The sequence below is a fragment of the Rana temporaria genome, chromosome 4 (genome assembly GCF_905171775.1).
Source record: "Rana temporaria chromosome 4, aRanTem1.1, whole genome shotgun sequence".
In the NCBI taxonomy this organism is placed as follows: domain Eukaryota; kingdom Metazoa; phylum Chordata; class Amphibia; order Anura; family Ranidae; genus Rana; species Rana temporaria.
In genome coordinates this window covers 325263328-325285942 of record NC_053492.1, presented here as the reverse complement: position 1 = coordinate 325285942, position 22615 = coordinate 325263328, and the positions used below count along the sequence as shown (strand labels likewise).

Here is a 22615-nt window from a genome sequence, read left to right as displayed (position 1 = left end):
GTGCTATGTAATTTTCTAGCAAATAAATGATGAATTTTACATGTAGGAGAGAAATGTCAGAATTGGCCTGGGTGCTCCAGAATGCCTGAAGATGTTCCCTGCATTTTGAGCCTCTGTATGTGCCCACACTGTGTAAAAGTCTCACACGTGGTATTGCCATACTCGGGAGTAATAACAGAATATGTTTTGGGGTGTAATTTGTGGTATGCATATACTGTGTGTGAGAAAAACCTGCTAATATGACAATTTTGTGAAAAAAATCTTGATTTTGCAAAGAATTGTGGGAAAATAGTGACAGCACATTCCAACGTGCGCATCATAGAAGCGACGGGAGATCCGAATTGGATTCCCGCCAATTCTACACGTGTGCGGCGTTTGTTATGAATCCTGAGGGGGAAGTCCCCGCCGGATTTTAAATAATAATTTGGCATGGGTTCCCCCCTCAGGAGCATACCGGGCCCTTAGGTCTGTTATGGGTTGTAAGGAGAGCCCCCCTACGCCGAAAAAATGGCGTAGGGGGTCCCCCTACAATCCATACCAGACCCGTATCCAAAGCACGATACCCGGCCGGTCAGGAAAGGAGTGGGGACGAGGACGAGCGCCCCCCCCCCCTCCTGAGCCGTACCAGGCTGCATGCCCTCAACATGGGGGGGCTGGGTGCTCTGGGGCAGGGGGGCGCACTGCGGCCCCCCACCCCAGAGCACCCTGTCCCCATGTTGATGAGGACAGGGCCCCTTCCCGACAACCCTGGCCGTTGGTTGTTGGGGTATGCGGGCGGGAGGCTTATCGGAATCTGGGAGCCCCCTTTAATAAGGGGGCCCCCAGATACCGGCCCCCCACTCTAAGTGAATGGATATGGGGTACATCGTACCCCTACCCATTCACCTGGAGGAAAAGTGGTAAAAACACAAATAAAAAACACAGGGTATTAAAATATTTTATTAGTCTGCTCCGGAGGCTCCCCCTGTCTTCTTTAGCTCTTTTACCAGGGGGAGCTTCTTCTTCCGATTTCCGGGGGTCTTCACCGCTCTTCTGTGACGTCTTCTCCGCTCCGGGGGGTCTTCTTCTATGTTCGCCGCTCTCCGCTCTTGACTCGGCGCACCCCGGTTCTTTCAAATAGTTTTTATTGGTATATGTCAAGCATATCAATACAACGTTATCAAGTACAGTGGGGTATACAGTGCAGAGTAACTTGCATAGTCTCAAGAAGAAGGTTCAATACCGGGTTACATACTGCACCGTCCATGCACCCACCAAGTGGGTATCTAGACGGTAGGTAAGATATAAACAGAATATGAACAGAATACAATTATGTAAACAAGGAGGGGGAGGGATAAAGAGGGAGGAAGGGGGGGGAAGGTAGAGAGCATCATGAGTATATCAATACAATCAGAGGATAATTCAAGCGGTCCATTGACCATTATACCAAGTTTGCCAGGGATCCCAGAGGGTCAATACTGTGGAGCAGGAGTGTTTCCTACGTGCAAGGGTGGTCTCGTATGTGTAGTGGGTTCTCACCAGTCGTACTACGTCCGTCAGTGATGGGACAGTCTTGGACTTCCAGTTTCGAGCGATCATTAGTCTTGTTGCTAACAGTACATGTACGGTCACCAGTCTCAGGGGCGATGGAATGTCCTCAATGGTTAGGTTAAGGATAGCTAGCGAGGGTGTCAGCGAAATGGGTGTACCAAGAATGTTCCGTAGCATCAATTCCACTGATGACCATCTTAAGCATGGGCAGGACCAGAAGATGTGGAGAAGAGTGCCGGGGTTTTTACAACCCCTCCAACATTCGTGAGATGTGTCAGGGTGGAATTTGGCTATCCTAATTGGTGTAAGATACCATCTCATCAGCAATTTTTGCGAGAGTTCCCAAAGGGAGGTGCAGGAGGTATATTTGTGGTTAGCTTTAATCGCTGTCTGCCATTGACGGTCAGAGAACGGGGTAAGTAAGTCAGATTCCCACTCCAGGAGTGGTTTGGATTTGGTGAAGGAGTTTTTTTCTTGGAGGGTTGAGTAAATTATGGAAGTACCTTTGGTCTTCGTCGTATCAGAGAAGAGAAAGCGCCATATGTGCAGAGGTAGGTGTCCTTCCAGAGGACGAGAGTTGTTAAGGCAATGTTGCAGTCTGTAGTACGTAAGGTAGTCTGAAGCAGGGGCTTGTAGGGTCTCTTGGATGTGGAGAAATGATTTGGTGGTCACTAAGGGACGTAGTTCGTGGACGTGGGATACGCGCTCAGTCAGCCAGTGAGGGATAGGTAAGTCAGGGGTCAGCAGCTGAAGTGTTTGTATGGGTATGGGGATAGGTTTGGTTGCGAGGGTCGGCCAGGAGGAGGAATGGAGTGTCTTCCATACTTTGACAGAAGCCTGAATAGTAGGGGAGTATATGGAGAGTTGTGGTTGTTTGGCAGTCGTGCTGAATAGCCATTGGGACAGGTTGGGGCCAGGGACCATGTGGGATTCTATAGCGCCCCAAAGTGTGGTGGGGCGTTCCACCATCCACTCGCGCATTTGTGAGAGTATAGTGGCCATATAGTAATCTCTGATGTCTGCTAGGCCCATGCCTCCTACAGACCTGTGTTTGACAAGTTTAGCCTGGTTGCATCTGGGTTTCTTGCCTTGCCATAGAAAGTGTCCAAGTATGGACTGTAAGGATTTAAGGTAGGATTGTGGCAGAGGGATTGGGAGTGTCCGGAAGATGTACAGTAGTCTGGGTAAGATCATTAGTTTAAAGGCCGCAAGTCTCCCCGCCCAAGAAAATTTGTGTCTGGAAATTTTTGCAGTTTCTCGGATAAGCATCTGTTTCGCCTCGGTATAGTTTTGGGGGAATAGGGTTGATGTGGATTTAGTCAGTGTGATACCTAAGTATGGTATACCTGTGTCTGCCCAAGGGTATGGGTATTTGTGTCTAAGCAAGTTGCTAGTGATGGCGTCCAGTCCTATGTCGAGAATGTACGATTTTTGTTCATTCACCTTATAGTAAGACACATTAGCAAATTTCCGTAGTAATAACTGCACCGAAGCCAGGGAGGAAAGGGGATTACTTAACATTATTATCATGTCATCGGCAAACAAATTGATTTTATGATCCGAGATGCCAATTTTTAGGCCCGTTATTGATTCGTGAGTTCTAACGTGTTCTGCTAGAGGTTCCATGATGAGATTAAAGATTAGTGGCGATAGGGGGCAGCCTTGACGCGTGCCGTTGGAGATCAGGAAAGGTTTTGAGAGTATTTCCGAGGTATATACCTGGGCTGACGGGGAGGAGTATAGTGCCATAATGGCGGAGAGTATAGGACCCTGAAACCCAAATTTAGTGAGGGTCGCATGCATGTAACCCCAGTGGACCCGATCGAACGCCTTCTCTGCATCCAGTGATAGGAGCAGAGAAGGCGTTCGAGTCGACCCCGCGGTTCGGATGAGGTTAATGAGTCTACGGGTTGCATCAAAGGCCTGCCTACCTTTAGTAAAGCCAGATTGGTCTTTATGGATGAGTAGGGGCATTAAGTCTATCAGGCGGTTGGCTATTAGTTTGGCGTGGATCTTGGCGTCCAAGTTAAGGAGGGAAATAGGACGGAAGTTTTGGGCACATGTGGGTTCCTTGCCTGGCCTCGGCAGAGTAACAATCAGGGCGGATAACATTTCAGGGGGGAGAGAGGAGGAAGAAGCAGCATCGTTGCAGACATTAGTCAGAAAAGGTGCAAGTATCGGGCCGAATTTCTTATAGTACTCGCTAGTCAAGCCATCAGGGCCTGGGGATTTGTTGGAGGGCAGCCCTGCGATCGTTTGTAGGATTTCTAGGGGAGTGAAAGGTGCGTTCAGCGACTCCAATTGGTCTACAGACAACTTAGGGAGATTGATGTCATGGAGAAATGCTTCTATGTCTTGGGGAGACGGTTGGGGCACTGAACTGTCATCTTTAAGATTATATAAGGTGTTATAATAATAGCTGAAGGCATCAGCAATCTCTGTGGGGTCAATAAGTTTCTGTTTTGAGGAAGGATGGAACAGGTGGGTAATTTTGGTTTTGGCAAGATGACCTTTGATTCTATTGGCCATGAGCTTGCCAGCTTTGTTGCCTGTGGAGTAGTGTGTGGCTTTGAAGTAGGTATGGGCCCGTTCATAGGATTCCAGCAGGTGTGCCCTAAGGTCACTCCTCAGGAGGTCTAGTTTTTTTTTAGCATCAAGGGTGGGATTAGACTGATTTTGAGCCTCCAGCATTCTTATTTCAGAGGTCAAAGTGTCTAGGCGGTGTGTTTTCAACCTCCTCTCTCTTGCCCCTATTTGAATAAATATTCCTCTTATGAACGCCTTGTGTGCGTTCCACAACATAGAATTGTCTTTCACAGAACCTGCATTCAGGGAGAAAAATTCAGTTAGACGGTCTGCGATATACGCAGAGTGTTGTGGGGAGTGAATGAGGGATGCATTAGCCCTCCAGATCCTTGATCGTGCAAGGGAGGGAGAGGCATTTAAGGACATGGTGACGGGTGCGTGGTCGGACCACGTAATGGTAGAGATCTCAGAGTTCAAGACACTGGGAAGGGACCATTTGTCTACCAGGAAATCGTCAATCCTCGTGTAGGAGTTGTGGCGAGGGGAGAAGTATGAATAGTCTCTTTCAGTGGTGTACAAACATCTCCAAGCGTCGTATAGGTTGTGTGTTCTCATGAAGGAGCCCATAGCCGATGCATTTCTGCCCGTTCGGGAAGAGGCGTCAATCGAGTTGTCAGGGACTATGTTAAAATCCCTGCAGATGATAAGGTGTCCTTGTTTAAAGCGATTGAGTTTTTTCATAAGCTTGGATAGGAAGCTGATCTGCCTCGTGTTGGGGACGTAGACGTTGACTATAGTGTATCTTACATTGTCCAAGGAGCAGTCCAGTGCAAGGTATCTACCATTGACATCTGTCATGCTGTTGTGGAGGGTAAATGGTATGGTGTCTCTGATGGCGATTAAAACTCCATTTTTCTTCTCAGGGCCAGAGGCCTTAAGGATAGTTGGGAATTGTTTGTTGGTACAGGTCGGCTCTGCCGTGGATTTGAAGTGCGTCTCCTGCACACAGATGATGTCACATAGGGACGTGCGGGCTGTTTTCCATAGTGACGCCCTCTTAGCAGGGTGGTTTAGGCCTTTAGCATTTAGGGTCATGAATTTAGGCATTTTCGGTACAGTGTAGTAAGAGCGGATAGTCAGGTACTCTCAGTTCGTTGCGGGTCTTCCAGGTGTGGGATCAGGTGGGCTGTGGCGTTGAACCAAGTCCTAGTTCAGGAAGTGTGTTTTCTCAGATGTGTGGAGCTCTCCAGGGATCCGGTAGAAAGGGGAAGGAAAGGAGAAGGTCAGGGAGCACAAGGAAGGGTTAACCGTAACAGCAATGGGTGTAAACAGATTAACAACAGTGCTGGGTGTGTTTAAAACACCGTGGTCAGTAGTATATCAGAAACGACTACTGAATCTTTTGGGGGGTAAAAGTCTGTGTATCAACTGCAACGAGCAGGCACCAACCGGAGTGCATGTTTAAGTAACAGGTAGTAGCGCACCAACCATATGGTCAATTAGCAACACTGGGGTGGGATTCCATGGCATTGGGATGTGGATGGTTAGGAGAGGTGTCACGGGGTGTTGCGTTGCCATCTGGAATAATGTGCCATTTTTTGAGGAGGTGAATACCCTCTTCCACCGTATGCACATTGTGTTTAACTCCATTTCTTGTGATCATAAGTTTGGTCGGGAATCCCCATTGGTAGGGAATCTTGTGATTGTTCAGAGGTTTGGTGATGGTCTGGAGTTGTCTCCGCTGCTGACGGGTGTATTGGGAGATGTCAGCGAAAAGCTGCAGCTTTGTGTAGGGCGGAGGTAGCTGGCCCAGTCGTCTGGATTTGGACATGAGCATATCTTTAGCGTGGTAGAAGTGAATTCTCATGAGGGTATCTCGGGGTATTTCAGGTGGCAGATGAGAAGGTTTTGGCAGGCGGTGAATACGGTCGATGATTGTTTCCACAGGGGGGAGATCAGGTAAAAGCGTGGCGATCATTTTTCTGGTGTATGAGTTGAGGTCAGCAGGCAAGACCGATTCAGGGATGCCGCGTATTTTCACATTGTTGCGCCTTGACCTGTCCTCGAGGTCCGCCATCTTGGCGCGCAACCACTGGTGGTCGTCTTTTGCGTGGTCATGGGCATCTACTAGATCATTAACCATGACTGTCATGGCGCTCATCTGGTGTTCAATACGGCCCACCCTCCCATTTACATGTGTCATTTCAGTTTTAAAAGCTGAGATCATGGTGGAGATGTCACTGTGCAGCGATGTGTGCAAGGAGATTAGCATATCCTTTAGCACTGTGTCCATGACAGGCTGGTCGGTAGTGGGAAATGCTGCTATAGGGGATGATGTTGGATCCAGTGAGGGGAGGCTGTCTAGTGTAGGCCTTACCTCAGAGGCCTGGGGGTGAAGGTCCATCCTCATCCGCGCTTTAGCAGGGCTGGCAGTAGTGGAGGACGGTCCGGAGGGTGGCGGTGGGCCGTGAGGGGGGGCGCACCCCGGTTCTTCCTCCCGCTGTCCGGTGCCTTCTCCTTCTTCCGCTGTTCTGTGACGTCTTCTCCTCTTCTTCCGCTGTTCTGTGACGACTTCTACTTCTCCCTTCAGGCCGCTGTGCTGTGACTTCTTCTCTTCTCCCGATGTTGACACGCCGGCTCTTCTCGCTGAAATGGCAGGTGCGCTGCTTTCATCGGACCTATATAGGCCTCACAGTCCCATCATGCTCTGTACCTACCCATGTGATACCTACCCAAGTGAAGAAGATGACGTCACAGCCCGGAAGAAGAAGATAGACGTTCAGCGCTAAAGGAGAAGGCACCGGACAGCTGGAGGAAGAACTGGGGTGCGCCAGGTCAACAGCGGAGAGCGGCGAACATAGAAGGAGACCCCCGGAGAGTTGAGAAGACCCCCTGGATAGCGGAGAAGACCCGTCGGGATAGCGGAAGAAGAAGCCCCCCCACCGAAGACGCCGGAGGAAACCCGCCGGGGGTGGGGGCTTTTTTAAAAGCGACCCCCCCCCCCGGCGGTGGAAGAGAACCAGACGGCGGCCCCCACCCACCCGAAGACGTCAAAGAAGAAGCTCCCCCTGGTAGAAGAGCTAATAAAGAAGACAGGGGGGGCCTCCGGAGCAGAAAAATAAATTATTTTAAAAACCCTTGTGTGGTGTGTTTATTAACTTTGACATTTTTCCTACAGGTGAATGGTTACCCCATATCCATTCACTTAGGGTGGGGGGCCGGTATCTGGGGGCCCCCTTATTAAAGGGGGCTCCCAGATTCCGATAAGCCTCCCGCCCGCATACCCCGACAACCAACGGCCAGGGTTGTCGGGATGGGGCCCTGTCCTCATCAACATGGGGACAGGGTGCTCTGAGGTGGGGGGGCCGCAGTGCGCCCCCCCTGCCCCAGAGCACCCAACCCCCCCATGTTGAGGGCATGCAGCCTGGTACGGCTCAGGAGGGGGGGGGGGGCGCTCGCTCGTCCCCACTCCTTTCCTGGCCGGCCGGGTAGCGTGCTTTGGATACGGGTCTGGTATGGATTGTAGGGGGACCCCCTATGCCGTTTTTTCGGCGTAGGGGGCTCTCCTTACAACCCATAACAGACCTAAGGGCCCGGTATGCTCCTGAGGGGGGAACCCATGCCGGATTTTTATTTAAAATCCGGCGGGGACTTCCCCCTCAGGATTCATAACAAACGCTGCACACGTGTAGAATTGGCGGGAATCCAAGTCGGATCTCCCGTCGCTTCTATGACGGCTTTGTCTCTATCGCGGCAAGCCAGCTCGGCGCTGGCTCCCGCGATGGGGCTCGTAGGTGCTCAATCTCGCCGAGAAAGGGAGCGAGATTGACACAATATCGCGTGCACCTACTGTACTTATTTTTACCAAAGATATGTAGCAGTATAAATTTTGGCCAAAATTTATGAAAAAAAATACTAATTTGCTAAATTTTATAACCGAAACAAAGAAAAAATCATTTTTTTTTTACAGAAATTTCTGTCTTTTTTTTTTTTCTTTTATAGCGCAAAAAGAAACCAACCGTGATTAAATATCACCAAAAGAAAGCTCTATTTGTGTGAAAAAAGGACAAAAATTTCATATGGGTACAGTGTTGTATGACTGAGTAGTTGTCATTCAAATTGTGAGAGCACCGAAAGCTGAAAATTGGTCTGGTTAGGAAGAGGGTTTAAGTGCCCAGTGGTCAAGTGGTTAATTAGCTGACTAGAGTGCGACACTGTGAGCTTAGAATATTGCACCTTCAAACTGACAGTTCAGAACTGTCTTCTGTTCTCCCCTATTATAGGCCTCCCCATACAGCACATGAGACTAATCCACACAATCTGTGTTGCGATCCACTGGCTGTTTGCTTTTCACTGGAAATCCCCCACAGTTCCATTAGATCAATTGAAAACGAGAATTAACAATATAAACCTTATGGACAAAATCTATCACATTGTTCAAAATTCAATCCATATATATATAATAAAAAATGGGACCCATGGTTTGAACATTCTGCTACTTTCTTTAATCCCATCTAAATCGCATAATTCCTTTTGCTGATCTGTTTATCCTAATAACACTTATGGTTTTATATCTACTTTTTGACCCTCATCTTAATTCTCTACTCTTTAGAACTATTTTTTATTAAAGTTACATAAGATTTGTATAGTTTACTATTGTCCATTTTTTGACTCCTGGACATTTTCTTATGTGTACTCTTTTTTTGTATGCCATTTTGCTTTTTGTACCACCATTTTGTACCAAATAAAAAAGTTTGTAAACAAAGAATATTGCACCTTTTCACAATATTTATAGTTTTGAAATATCACATTGTGTAGTCCCGGTTCAAACTGGGTGTTTCCCAGTATAGGGAATAGAGGGAAGTTGCAGGGCGATAGGGATGCCTGGGAGAGAAGGTCTGCGCAGACTCGTGTATTAGGGCCAATAAGAGGATGCCGCTTGATATTAGTGGGTAGCGATGCGTAGCACCAGGGAGCCCTTTGGAGGGGGACGTCACTTTGGGCTTCCTCCAGTTGAGGCCATAGTTTGGTTTCGCGGTGTCAGCACCAGTCTATCAGTCTACTTAGGTGTGTTGTTTGGTAGTAGGTGCAAATGTCCGGCATCGCCAGGCCTCCATATTTCTTGGGTAGGGAAAGTAGTTTCCTGTGGTCTTTTGCGAGCCCATATAAATTCTATGAATGTTAAATGTGTTTGTTTAAAGTAACTTGCGGGGATGTGGATGGGCAGGGCTTGCAGGAGATAAAGAAATTTAGAAAGAATGCTCATTTTGAGTATATTACATTGGTCGAACCACGAATGGAGGCCAGCATGCCATGTTTTAAGCAGGTTCCCAACTGTTTTCAGGAGAGGGGGGAAGTTAAGATAGAAAAGTTTTGAGAACTTCAGGGGGATGAGCGTGCCCAGATGTTTCAGGGCAGTGTCCGTCCATCCTAATTTAAAGCTCGTCTGAAGGTGTGTAAGCTGTTTTTGTGGTATACCAACCCCCATTGCCTCTGATTTTTAAAAATGTATTTTAAGGTTGGAGAGTGCACCATACGTTTCGAATTTGCGTAGTAGGTTTGGAAGGGAGATGATTGAGTTTGTAAGTAAGAACATCATATCATCTGCATAGGCAGATATTTTTTGTTGCGAGGGTCCCACACCAATACCATAGATATCTGGATTAAGCCTCACATGACACAGGGTTCCAAGGACAGGGCAAAAAAGAAGGTGGGAGAGCGGGCATCCCTGTTCAGTCCCGTTGGCAATCGGAAAGGGGTCAGAAGTCACTCCATTGGCCCTGACGCAGGCTGACGGGCCAGTGTAGACAGAAGTAATCCAGTTGAGCATATTGCTCCCCAGACCTGCATGTTTCAGGGTTTCAAACACGGTCAAAGGCCTTTTCTGCATCTGCACAAATTAACACACAAGACGCTTTGGTGATATTGGCTATGTGTAGTAGATTGAGGACATTGGTCGTGTTGTCTCCGGCTTCTCTAGATGGTACAAAGCCCCCTTGGTCCATGTGGATCAGGTGAAGTAAGCGGTGCTGTAGTCAAGTTACTAATATTTTAGTAAATAATTTAAGGTCCATATTTATCAGGGATATGGGCCGGTAGTTTCCGCATAGGGTGGGATCACTAAAATGTGGGCTTTAAGTGTAGATCAGTTAAATGTTTTCCCCTTGCCTAGCTCGTTGAATAGTTTAACTAAGTGGTTGGGGAGCAAGGTAATGGACCATATGGAAACAACTCTGTGTACAGAGAGCCTGGTCTTCCATTGCACGAAAATATGTATCTGTATCATCAAGATACCTTGTTTACTGAAAACTTCTTTCCGTCGATGTGATGGGCTGCCTAAAAGAAATAATAATGTCCTGACTGTTTGGAGGATTGAAATGATCTGTGAGTGCTGACACCCCTCGATGATTGAGACTTTGGTGGAGATCTGGCTGCTTCTTTTATCCTGATGGATGTTCCTATGGTGTTCCTACTGTGAAGGATGTTTGATATCTCATAGCACTGCTGTGTTTGATCTCCTTGAGATATCAGGCTCTGGTAAGGGTCAGTGTTTGATGGTGGTGGAGGTTCTTTTGTCGTCATCTTTTACACCGTCCTGTGGATCATTTGCACCTTTGGCGGACTTCTTTCTCCCCTTTTTTTAATACAATTTGGACTCGATTTTTCCTATTTCTCATCATATTTACACTTGTATATTTACATATGGTATTCAATATTCACTGTATGTTATTAATTATTGTTTATCTTATTGTGCTTACTATATATTTATATCATAGGTGTGCACAGCCTATTACAAATCTCAAACACACATGAACGCCTCCTGCTGTCACAGGAAAGGAGGCTCTGGTGGTGGGAGACAGTTGATTGGAAGCATATTATGTTACGTCCTAAATACGGTGTAACGTGTTCCTACTGTTGAACCTAGCCTTTAATATAATTCGGAGCATTTACACTGGCTACTGGTATCCCCAACCACCCACCTGGTGCTGTCCCTGGCTAATGCTAATGCACACAGGGTGATTAGGGTGTGCCCAGGCACACCTGGCACACCCTGTGCGCACGCCTATGATTTATATATTAATGGGCATAATGTTTTCTCACATTTAGCGCAACCTTTTTTCTCATTTATAGGTGATTGATGAAGAGGTCATTAGGGGCATAGAGGTTTGCCAGTGTCACTGTGATGCTGCCGATCATGCCCTTTTAAAAGCAGAAAGGGTCATACGGGGTCTGTCTTTATGTCACGGTGTGTGCCTAGTGCTGACACTAGGATGGACACGCCTCGCCTAATTATCCACCGTTGCACAGTGAATCAGGAACTTGATTATAAGAACTTATGCTTATAACCTATTTTCACTCACATATGGCATCAAAAAGATGGGCTGTGATTCCTACATGCTGCACATGTGTCACTGGGTAGCCAATGTTTTTGTGCTGAGAGCACGCTCACTGTGCACTGTTAGCACATAGACTGGGCTGTCAGTTCTCGGTCCCCACTAACAATCAGAAGCTGCTGGGACCAGCTCCTGATCATGTGACCATTGTGACAGTCAATTAGAGGTCACACAATTTCCCATCCTCCCCCTTTCCCCACCCCAGATATACAGACCCTATTAAAGGGATACCAGGGCTGGATGGGAAGGGGTTAAACAAAAATCTATAGGTAGGAACAAAGATCTGTAGGAGTATCCTGGACTTTTTGGCCTCATTCACACGACGGGCCGTTCGGGTCCGCCAGTCAGGGACCTGAACGGCTGCTCCATGCATCGCTATGGAGCGTCGGATGTCAGCGGAGACATGTCCGCTGACATCCGACCTGATCCGCTAAAAACAGACGTAAGGCCTCATTCACACAGGCGGACTCCGTCGCTACGGAGTCCGCCTGCTCCCGTCAGCTCAGCGGTAAATCTGTCCGCAGATCTCCGCTGAGCCGACGGATGACAAGCTCCTCTCTGCTCACTGAGCGGGGAGGGGCTTGTCGGGCACCGCTGTCCTCCTATGCAGCGATCTGATGAAAACAGACAGCGGTTCCTGACAAGCCCCTCCCCGCTCAGTGAGCAGAGAGGAGCTTGTCATCCGTCGGCTCAGCGGAGACGGATCTCCCGCTGAGCTGACGGGAGCAGGCGGACTCCGTAGCGACGGAATCGGCCTGTGTGAATGGGGCCTTAGGCACCAAGTCTCTGTTACCAAACTGTGTCACCTTGTCTTCTGTTCATACTTTCTCAGAGTTTTACCAGGTGGATGTCTAATCTTCTGCGGATGCAGCTTTTGGGCACAAGGTTCTTGCAGAAGCACTCTGAATTTGAGTCTTTGACTCCCGTTTTTTTGGACCTGTTGGCACAGTTCTGTTTGTCTAGTTGTAGCCCACCCTATTCATTGCTTGGGTACATTCCATACATTCCATTGTATATGAATACGTTTGGAAAATGGAAAAAACTGCGCTAAAAAAGTGCCAAGAACTAATAACCGCAAAACCAAGTCACAGCTATTCAATTCGGAGCTGTGATTATCATGTAAACAAAGGTACAAGAGCAAAACGTAGATAGAAGAATAAATCGCGCTGACCCCCTAACCATTTAGTGTAAAATAACGAAAGACATTGGCAAAATAAATCACCAATCAAAGAAATAATACCCAAATCAGGCTAGTGATAAATACAGTAAATAACACCAACTCATATCAATAATATGAGGTGAGTTGATTGTCTTTGTTCAAACGTGAATGAATCCCGTGAGGAATGGACAGGTTGTTAATAATATCAAATTGATAATGAACCAATATATATAGTTCAATCATTGATGCAAAACTCCCTGAAAATAACGTCCATAAATAATTAATAGACATGAACCAAAAGCAGATGTACCCGATTTATGAAAAATAAATGCTCCACATAGTCTATTAAACGTATAAAAGATTTATTAAACATTTGGTATTGTACTTAAAATGTTGCAGATCAAATAGGCCTTAAAGTCTGGTGTACCGGCTGGTGCACAAAACACAGACACCTACAGGGGAATCGTATGGAGCTTGAGGTGACCTCAGTACGCAGCTCCGCCCTACGTCCGTTTCGTAATAACTTATATGTAACGGTCACCACCGTTTACGACCTTCCATCAACTACGACAGCTCATCTGACACACAGACAAGCCAGCAGGCCTCCCATTTTCCCAGAATCAAGACGAGACACGCAGCTCTGTACTTGTTTCAAATGAAGACAATTTTAATGGTTTCTTCTCGGCTTATATACAGTACCAGGCATTAAAGGAACAATCAACTCCCAACCCACACACTAAGGCTAATTACTAAACATTCCTTCATTAACAGCATAACAAACAAAACCCCATCACACACTGAGTTCCCTAGGCAGACGTTCCGTCTCCGCATACAGCTTGACACCTATTCACACCGCTGAGCATCAATAGGTTTTAGACAGTGTTATCACACATAAACAGTATTTAGCATACATAATTAGAGGTCTGGGAGCAGACCTGGATTAACATCTCTACAGCCTTACACAATGGTTAATGGAATATCTTAGGAGTCTATGCAATTAACACCTTTCACAAGGACAATGAAATGTCTTCCAGGCCCTGACTCAATTAGCATGTCACTAGTCAGGGCTAATCATAGAATGAGTCACCACATTGAATAGCCAACAACTTGTGATATCTCAAGACATCCTGCAAACGTGATTTATTATTAATGTCCCATCTCATGTAATACATGAATTATGATTCACTTGCCACCCCATGCCCAAAGGGCACGGGGTGGACTCAGACCCAAGAGATATCAGTGACACTGACACAGGAGTATCCCCCCTCCTCACAAAGTCTCTGGGTGTCCCGGGTCATTCCGTTACATCTCTCCCCTTTCGGTGGGAGACTGACACAGGAGGAGACCCCGAACGGGTTGACTCCGAAGTCAGTCGGTAGATCCAGTCCTCCAATGCTGTTATCCATACCGTACCCCAAATAAATTGCTCCAAACAGAGCATTACTCACCCTGCCAACCTCTGTCTCTCTCAGAGAACCTGCCTGCCGCTGGGGAGAGGCCTGGACTGGCCCTTCTCCCTGGAGTCCTTTCAGCCGCTGGAGAGAAGACAGGGTGACTGGGCTCAGTCCATCATGTTGTTGGGGATCTGGGCCAACTGGCCCCCATCCCTGGGGTATACCAGTGGAGACTGAAGTCCCATCCACTGGTCCAGGAACTCCATCTCCTGCTAGGTGAGAGCAGAGGCTTGTGGCACTCTGCTCCGTTGTCAGCTCTTCTGCTGGGTCGCTTTGAGTGGAGACCACAGTCCCATCCACTGGTCCAGGAACTCCCTCTCCTGCTAGTTGTGAGCAGAGGCTTGTGGCACTCTGCTCTGTTGCCGGCTCTTCTGCTGGGTCGCTTTGGGAGGAGACCACAGTCCCATCCCCCAATGTCAGCTCAAGCTGCAGTTGTGTGCAGAAGCCAGTAGCATCCTGCCCTGCCATCAGAGATTTAGCTGGGAGTAAATGCTTTACCACCACAGCTTGTTGCTGGGGAGAGGGGCCAATTGCCCCGGCTCCCTGGAACTCCACTTCCATGGTGACTGGCATCTGTACCTCTCCCCTCTCTTCAGTTGGTGCTGCTGTGACTTCTGCTGCTGCAGCACCTCTTTGCTGTAGCCAAGTGGCATCCACAGCCGCTATAACCTGGTCTATGATCTCCGGTGGAGGATTAGGTCCATACTGTGCCAGTCCACGTCTAACAGCCCGGTCAAAAAACTCTTCATCGGGTGTCCTGTCTGTTATGCTGGGCCTTTCTGTTACGCTGGGCCTTTCAGCTCTATCAATTTGGACAAGCTCTGTAATAATGTCCCTTCTCTTACGATTACAGGCCGATCTGCCCCGGCTCTCCAGTAAGTCCTTGAGGGAAGAGAGCTTCAGCCGTTCATACAGTGTCTCCATTGTCCCGTGTCCTTGTAGCCGTCCTTTAAGCGATGCAATTATCCCACTGCTGCCACCACTGTAACGGTCACCACCGTTTACGACCTTCCATCAACTACGACAGCTCATCTGACACACAGACAAACCAGCAGGCCTCCCATTTTCCCAGAATCAAGACGAGACACGCAGCTCTGTACTTGTTTCAAATGAAGACAATGTTAATGGTTTCTTCTCAGCTTATATACAGTACCAGGCATTAAAGGAACAATCAACTCCCCACCCACACACTAAGGCTAATTACTAAACATTCCTTCATTAACAGCATAACAAACAAAACCCCATCACACACTGAGTTCCCTAGGCAGACGTTCCGTCTCCGCATACAGCTTGACACCTATTCACACCTCTGAGCATCAATAGGTTTTAGACAGTGTTATCACACATAAACAGTATTTAGCATACATAATTAGAGGTCTGGGAGCAGACCTGGATTAACACCTCTACAGCCTTACACAATGGTTAATGGAATATCTTAGGAGTCTATGCAATTAACACCTTTCACAAGGACAATGAAATGTCTTCCAGGCCCTGACTCAATTAGCATGTCACTAGTCAGGGCTAATCATAGAATGGGTCACCACATTGAATAGCCAACAACTTGTGATATCTCAAGACATCCTGCAAACGTGATTTATTATTAATGTCCCATCTCATGTAATACATGAATTATGATTCACTTGCCACCCCATGCCCAAAGGGCACAGGGTGGACTCAGACCCAAGAGTTATCAGTGGCGCTGACACAGGAGTATCCCCCCTCCTCACAAAGTCTCTGGGTGTACCGGGTCATTCCGTTACATTATATATATGAATAAGTTGCCAGTACTGTCCTATTTTAGATAAGCGGAATTTTGACTTTCCTGCAATCCATATCGTACAGTACAGTACACAGGCCAGCCTCCCTAAACTCTTTGTTACTCTGCATTGCTTACTGTAAAAACTGAGGACTCGCAAAGTGGGATCGGGTTATAGGAAGGCCACTTCGGGCCACAAGCTTGCCAGTGTCCAGTCGCCTGAAGGTGTGAGCTTATAACCCATGGTGTATGAATAAGTTGCCCCTGTCCTGTACATAACTTACCGGCAAAATCAATATTGTAATTGAAGTGAGTCTTCTCACAATTTCTTTTGTAAAGTTATCAAGTCCTCAAATCCTTTTGTAAACCCACCTCTACATGCTATATGATCAGAAAATCCAAACTCAGTAGGTGAAAGTTATGTAAAAACGTTTACGTTTTCCAGTACAAAAGCTTGTCCCTACTCTCGCATGCTTTCCTGTTGGTCCTTTATTGTAGAGGGGAGGTCTCCTAAAATTATTTTTTATAGTAAAAGTTGGTTTACATGAAATTCCATTTTTGAACAAAGTTGATTTCTACTTATACATTTTTTTTATCTGGATTGAAACAGATGTAGTTTTTAACCACTTCCCGCACGGCCTATAGCAGAATGACGGCTGGGAAGTCATTCAGTTATCCTGACTGGGCGTCATATGACGTCCAGCAGAATAAGCCGCAATCGGTGGTGTGACACACCGCATCTCCAATTTAGGTAAAGCTTTTCCTCTACTCACGCTGACAGACGACAGTAGAGGAGAGCCGATCGGATCAGTGCAGCCCCCTCAAGGATTCCCAGGACCACCAGAGATGCTCACCTATGGCCACCAGGGATGCCCACTCATGGCCACCAGGGATGCCCATTCATGACCACAGGTAAGGCCACTAGAGCCCACCAGGTATGGCAATCATTGCCCATAAGGGATGACACTCTGTGCCCATCAGTGCTGCCTGCCAGTGCCTCTGATCAGTGCCGCCTGTACGTGCCCTCCAGTGCAACCTATCATTTCCACCTATGAGTGCCCATCAGTGCTGTATCCGTGGCAATCAGTACTGCCTCATCAGTGCCCACCAGTAAAGGAGAAAACATGCTTATTTACAATGTTTTGTAACAGAAACAAAGAAAACCTTTTTTTTCAATGTTTTTATTTTTAGCACAAAAAATAAAAACCCAAGAGGTGATCAAATACCACCAAAAGAAAGCTCTATTTGTGGAAAAAAAATGTAAAAATTTTGTTTGGGTACAGCGTCCCATGACAGCGCAATTGTCATTCACAATGTGAGAGTGCTGAAAGCTTAAAATTGGTCTGGGCAGGAAGTTGTATAAGTGCCTTGTATTAAAGTGGTTAAAGGGGTTGTAAAGGTAATTTTTTTTCCTAAATAGCTTCCTTTACCTTAGTGCAGTCCTCCTTCACTTACCTCATCCTTCGATTTTGCTTTTAAATGTCCTCATTTCTTCTGAGAAATCCTCACTCCTGTTCTTCTGTCTGTAACTCCACACAGTAATGCAAGGCTTTCTACCTGGTGTGGAGTGTCGTGCTCGCACCCTCCCTTGGACTACAGGATAGTCAGGACACTCTCTACGTTGCAGATAGAGAAAGGAGCTATTTAGGATTTTTTTATTTATATTTTTTACCTTTACAATCCCTTTAGGCATATCTGTGGCTCCATTTATGTGAGAAACTGACAAATAACTTGCTTTACACCTCCAGGGGGTAAGTATGTGATTTTTTTCAGATTACTTTAATATACTAAAAGCAGCTACCTCCTATTGTTGCCCACACTGTCCATCTAATTCTGTCTACCATGCCCCACTATTGCACTACAAAGGTGATGGAGGCCCAAAAAAACATTCATTGGGCCAGATTCTCAATGGCGTTACGACGGCGCAACACCATTTGCGCCGTCGTAAGTCCTAATCTGGCCCCAGGTATCTATGCGACTGATTCTTAGAATCAGTTACGCATAGATACCCATTAGATCTGACAGGCGTAAGGCTCTTACGCTGTCAGATCTTAAATGCAATTTTTTTTCCTGCCGCTAGGTGTCGCATCGTCGTTTTCCCCGTCGCTTATGTAAATTAGGTAATTACGCGAGATTCCCAAACATACGCGCGGTCGACGCTGAGAATTTACGACGTTTCCGTAGCTTAAGCAATGCGTAAAGTTGCCCCTGCTATTATGAGGGGCAACCAATGTTAAGTATGGTTGTCGTTCCCGCATCAAAATTTTAAAAAATTACATCATTTGCGTAAGACATCCGTGAATGGCGATGGACGCCATTTACGTTAACGTCTAAGCAAATGACGTCGGGGCGACGTCATTTAGCGCAATGCACATCGGGTAATTTACCCGACGGAGCATGCGCAGTACGCTCGGCGCGGGAGCGCGCCTGATTTAAATGGTGCCCGCCCCATTTGAATTGAAGAAAAGCTCCGTCGTTCACGAATTTGTGTACGTTTAAAGGTCACCACATCCCTTGTAAATATAGGAAAGAACAAAATAACCCCCAAAGGGTGGGACTTTATAAGTGACCATAAACAAAGTAACAATTGTATAAAAAGTAGCAAATTTTATTAATTACACATAGTATACCAATTGTATCAAAAATATGTACATCATGAATACAAATCATTCAAATACGTAATTAAACAGGAAACACAAGGCTGCTTAGAGTCACACCCAACAGCTGTTTCGGAAATTCTCCCTTCTTCAGGAGATTTATAGACAATAAGATCAAAGATATCTAAAAGATAAATACACAATTTACATTAATACAGATCATTTCAAATATACACAAAAAAAAAAAAAAAAGGGGGAGATAAAAAAGAGGGAAAGGGGGAGGTAAAAAAAAATTTAAATTAAAAATGTTAAATAAAAAAAGGGGGGGGAAACGGGGGGGGGGGCTTACTTAAAAATAAAAGTATTCCATGTGTCCAAGAATGTGTGTGGCTCAAGATGTGATTGAGAAGCAACAAGAATAATCGCTCGCCGTCACCAGGCCGGGTAAAAGGCAGAAATCCAAAAAGGGTCCAACTCAAGTGAAAGCAATCAAGCTGACAACCATATCCACTCCCAGCGGAATCTGAATAGAACACAATGGGCAAATTGCATAAGGCTAAAATATAAGCCAAAAACAAACACTAAGCTGTCCCTTAAATCTGAGATTAATATCTCATGTGTGCCTTACTTTCTCTGTATAGATTGCTATGTATATATAGTACATGAATTGGCAAAAAACTCAAAACACCCACCTGAAAGCCTGATGACAAAAGCAACAAGCCTTGGACTGTCCTGAATCCAAACAGTGTTAGATAAGGACTACAAGTCAAAAGTGACTTAATAGTAAGTAGCAGATCCTACGGGATATAAAGGGTGGAGAGTCTGTAAAAATAGCAAACAGAGTCTTAAATATACAGCCAGCAAGAAATAAATGTGGCTAGAGGAAGCAAAAAGGGGCTAAGTATTTACCCAGCAGTTGATATCCAGAGATGTCCTGTTACTAGGGTTGCCACCTCATCCCTTTAAAACAGAACACATATGAAATACACAGGTTCTGTGGCTGATTAAGGTGGTAATTGAACTCAAGTGGAGCCTTATCTAAATTAATTTAGCCTCAGAACCTGTGGAATTCATATGTGTTCTGTTTTAAAGGGATGAGGTGGCAACCCTACCTGTTACCATCCAACACCAAGCACAGGCAGCTGAGAACTGACAAGCTCTTTAAATAGTGGTGGGTGGATAGCCGCCACCCATCCAAAAAAAAAAAAAGGGGGGTGGTGTAGACGTAGGGTGCATGTCCTATAGAAGTAAGTAATCAAACTGCTAATAAGTTATTTAAGGGGAAATCGGAAATGAAAGAAAATTATACAGAGTGAATAATTCAAACAGTCTAGATACAGAAGGGAAAAATTAAAGCAAGTTCCCTCACTCGTATGTTCTCGTGTATATCCAAGACTGTGTGTAAGTGACTTTACTTAATAGTATAATCTATCCTTTAGCCTCTACTGATCAAAAACAACCCAGCAGCATTGAAAAAGGGGGCATGCATGATAATAAGCGATTATTCTTGTTGCTTCTCAATCACATCTTGAGCCATCTTGAGCCACACACGTTCTTGGACACATGGAATACTTTTATTTTTAAGTAAGCCCCCCCCCGTTTCCCCCATTTTTTTATTTTAAATGTTTGTTTTGTTTTGTTTTTACCTCCCCCTTACCCTTTTTTTTACCTCCCCCCCTTTTTTTTTTTTTTTTTTTGTGTATATTTGAAATGATCTGTATTAATGTAAATTGTGTATTTATCTTTTAGATATCTTTGATCTTATTGTCTATAAATCCCCTGAAGAAGGGAGAATTTCCGAAACAGCTGTTGGGTGTGACTCTAAGCAGCCTTGTGTTTCCTGTTCAATTACGTATTTGAATGATTTGTATTCATGATGTACATATTTTTGATACAATTGGTATACTATGTGTAATTAATAAAATTTGCTACTTTTTATACAATTGTTACTTCGTTTATGGTCACTTATAAAGTCCCACCCTTTGGGGGTTATTTTGTTCTTGCCCCATTTGAATTGGGCGGGCTTGCGCCGAGCGATTTAACGATACACCGCCGCAAGTTTACAGGTAAGTGTTCTGAGAATCAGGCTGTAAACCTGCGGCGGTGTAACGTAAATCACATACGTTACGCTGCCCAGGAGCAACATAATTGTATGAGAATCTGGGCCATTGTGTGTGGTATGGTGAGTGTTGGCAACAACCTGTTAAGTCTGGAAATCCTCTGTATAAACATCAAAATCTCGGGTAATGCAGAGTATAGTATGCAAATGCGATTTTTATTTAGATATTTGGCTACGTGTTATTTTTTATTAAATTGCTTGGAAAAATATATATGTGTATATATTATATTTTTTTATTATTTTTTTTTTCTTTTAACAATGGCTAGGTTTGTATTCGTCCCCAAATTCATGAAGTTATTGAAATGCCCCAGCAAGTCCCTCCAATTCAAAACCAAAAAAGACGGCGGACCGTAAATGAGGAATTGAGCAGACAGCTACTTAATGAAGCAACTGCAGTTCTCAACCAAAAAGAAGATGAATTTGATGCATTTGGTGTTACAGTTGCAGCAAAGTTACGCAAAATGGATGAAAAGCAAAGACTATTATCAGAGGTACTTATCACTGATATTTTATTCAAAGGAATGATGAAGAAACTCACTGAAGAAACAAGTATTTCTCTTTTTCAAAGTCCTCACTTTTCTTGTCAAATACCAGGTTGCTCCAGTTCTGTTGACTATGCTTATTCAAGTTCTCATCAACCAACTTTACTGCAACAAGAATTTGTCTCCCTGAACCATGAGTATAACTGTACTAGTACACCTGCCAGGGCAAGCACTTCATTTTGTTTATCAACAATGCCTGCTTCGCAAGTAACAGAATCTTCTTGCAAAGAAGAACATTTATAACTACTTTTTTTTTTTAAGTCATGCCCTTCACTTTCTACTGTGTTTTACTCTGACACTAATTTACATCTGTTTTATTTAGATTGTAATTACATTTTTTATTGTACAGGTCATTTTATATTGATGTTTATAAATACATTGATTATCATGGATAACTGTTTTCCTTCTGCCATTTTTCAAGGGAAAGTTATGAAACAAAGTAACGATCTGATGGACCAAGCCATGGACATAACTTCTGTTTCCTCCTTTTAACGGTTAACTCCTATTTTGTAAGAAAAATAAATAAAAAGATATAGGATTTACAATTGACACACAAGGACATTTTATTTTGCTGACAACTTTGATTTTCTTTTTTTAACATTCAATTTTTTATGAAGACATTAGGAAAAGTATAACAGGATTCACACCATTAAAGTTACATAGTATAGCGAATGCAGTTTTGATAAATACATTAAGTCAGTATAATAACTGTAAATAATCCTTCAAATTAATTTCTTTAACTTCAGTTTCTAGCTAGTAAACCTCCAATAATAAACCTATTCACCCCTAGGGGAGAAAACTGTGACCAGGTCTATTCTAACATGAATAAAGAAAAGAGAGAACAGGATGTCGTCAAGTAAATTCTAGTAATATTCTAGTAATATTCTAGCGAGTCAAACCAAATCAATCAGGAAATGAAATCAGCATAAGTCTCTGCAAGGAATAATTGATACCAACAGGCTACCTAGTGGTAGTTAAAAATGAGCGTACAAGTCTTTTAGTGCGGTAGATGCTTTAGGATGCATGATCAATACATGCCAGTGCTTCTTAACCACTTAAGCCCCGGACCATATTGCTGCCTAAAGACCCAAAGGGTTTTTACAGTTCGGGACTGCGTCGCTTTAACAGACAATTGCGTGGTCGTGCGACGTAGCTCCCAAACAAAATTGGCGTCCTTTTTTCCCCACAAATAGAGCTTTCTTTTGGTGGTATTTGATCACCTCTGCGGTTTTTATTTTTTGCGCTATAAACAAAAATAGAGCGACAATTTTGAAAAAAATGCAATATTTTTTACTTTTTGCTGTAATAAATATCCCCCAAAAACATATATAATTTTTTTCCCCTAAGTTTAGGCCGATACGTATTCTTCTACCTATTTTTGGTAAAAAAAAATCGCAATAATCGTTTATCGGTTGGTTTGCGCAAAATTTATAGCGTTTACAAAATAGGGGATAGTTTTTTTGCATTTTCATTTTTTTTATTTTTTTCTACTACTAATGGCGGCGTTCAGCGATTTTTTTCGTGACTGCGACATTATG

General features: G+C 44.9%; 1 protein-coding gene and 1 long non-coding RNA gene across 6 annotated transcripts in view; one reads left to right on the top strand and one right to left on the bottom strand.

The window, feature by feature from the left end:
- The window catches only part of LOC120937451, a 499763-nt gene extending 478137 nt beyond the window's left edge, over positions 1-21626 (top strand). For all 5 annotated transcript variants that reach the window (XM_040350703.1, XM_040350702.1, XM_040350704.1 and 2 more), the window contains one exon: positions 20802-21626. In XM_040350703.1, coding sequence (XP_040206637.1) covers positions 20802-21320 — 519 coding nt within the window. In that variant the 3' untranslated portion in view covers positions 21321-21626. The remainder of the gene's footprint in view (positions 1-20801) is intronic.
- LOC120937453 lies at positions 18864-19357 on the bottom strand. Its single transcript, XR_005748717.1, has 3 exons — positions 19326-19357; positions 19109-19213; positions 18864-18939 (listed from the first exon to the last, which is right to left on the bottom strand). It is a non-coding gene; the product is annotated as an uncharacterized LOC120937453 (long non-coding RNA).
- Positions 21627-22615: the final 989 nt, after the last annotated feature.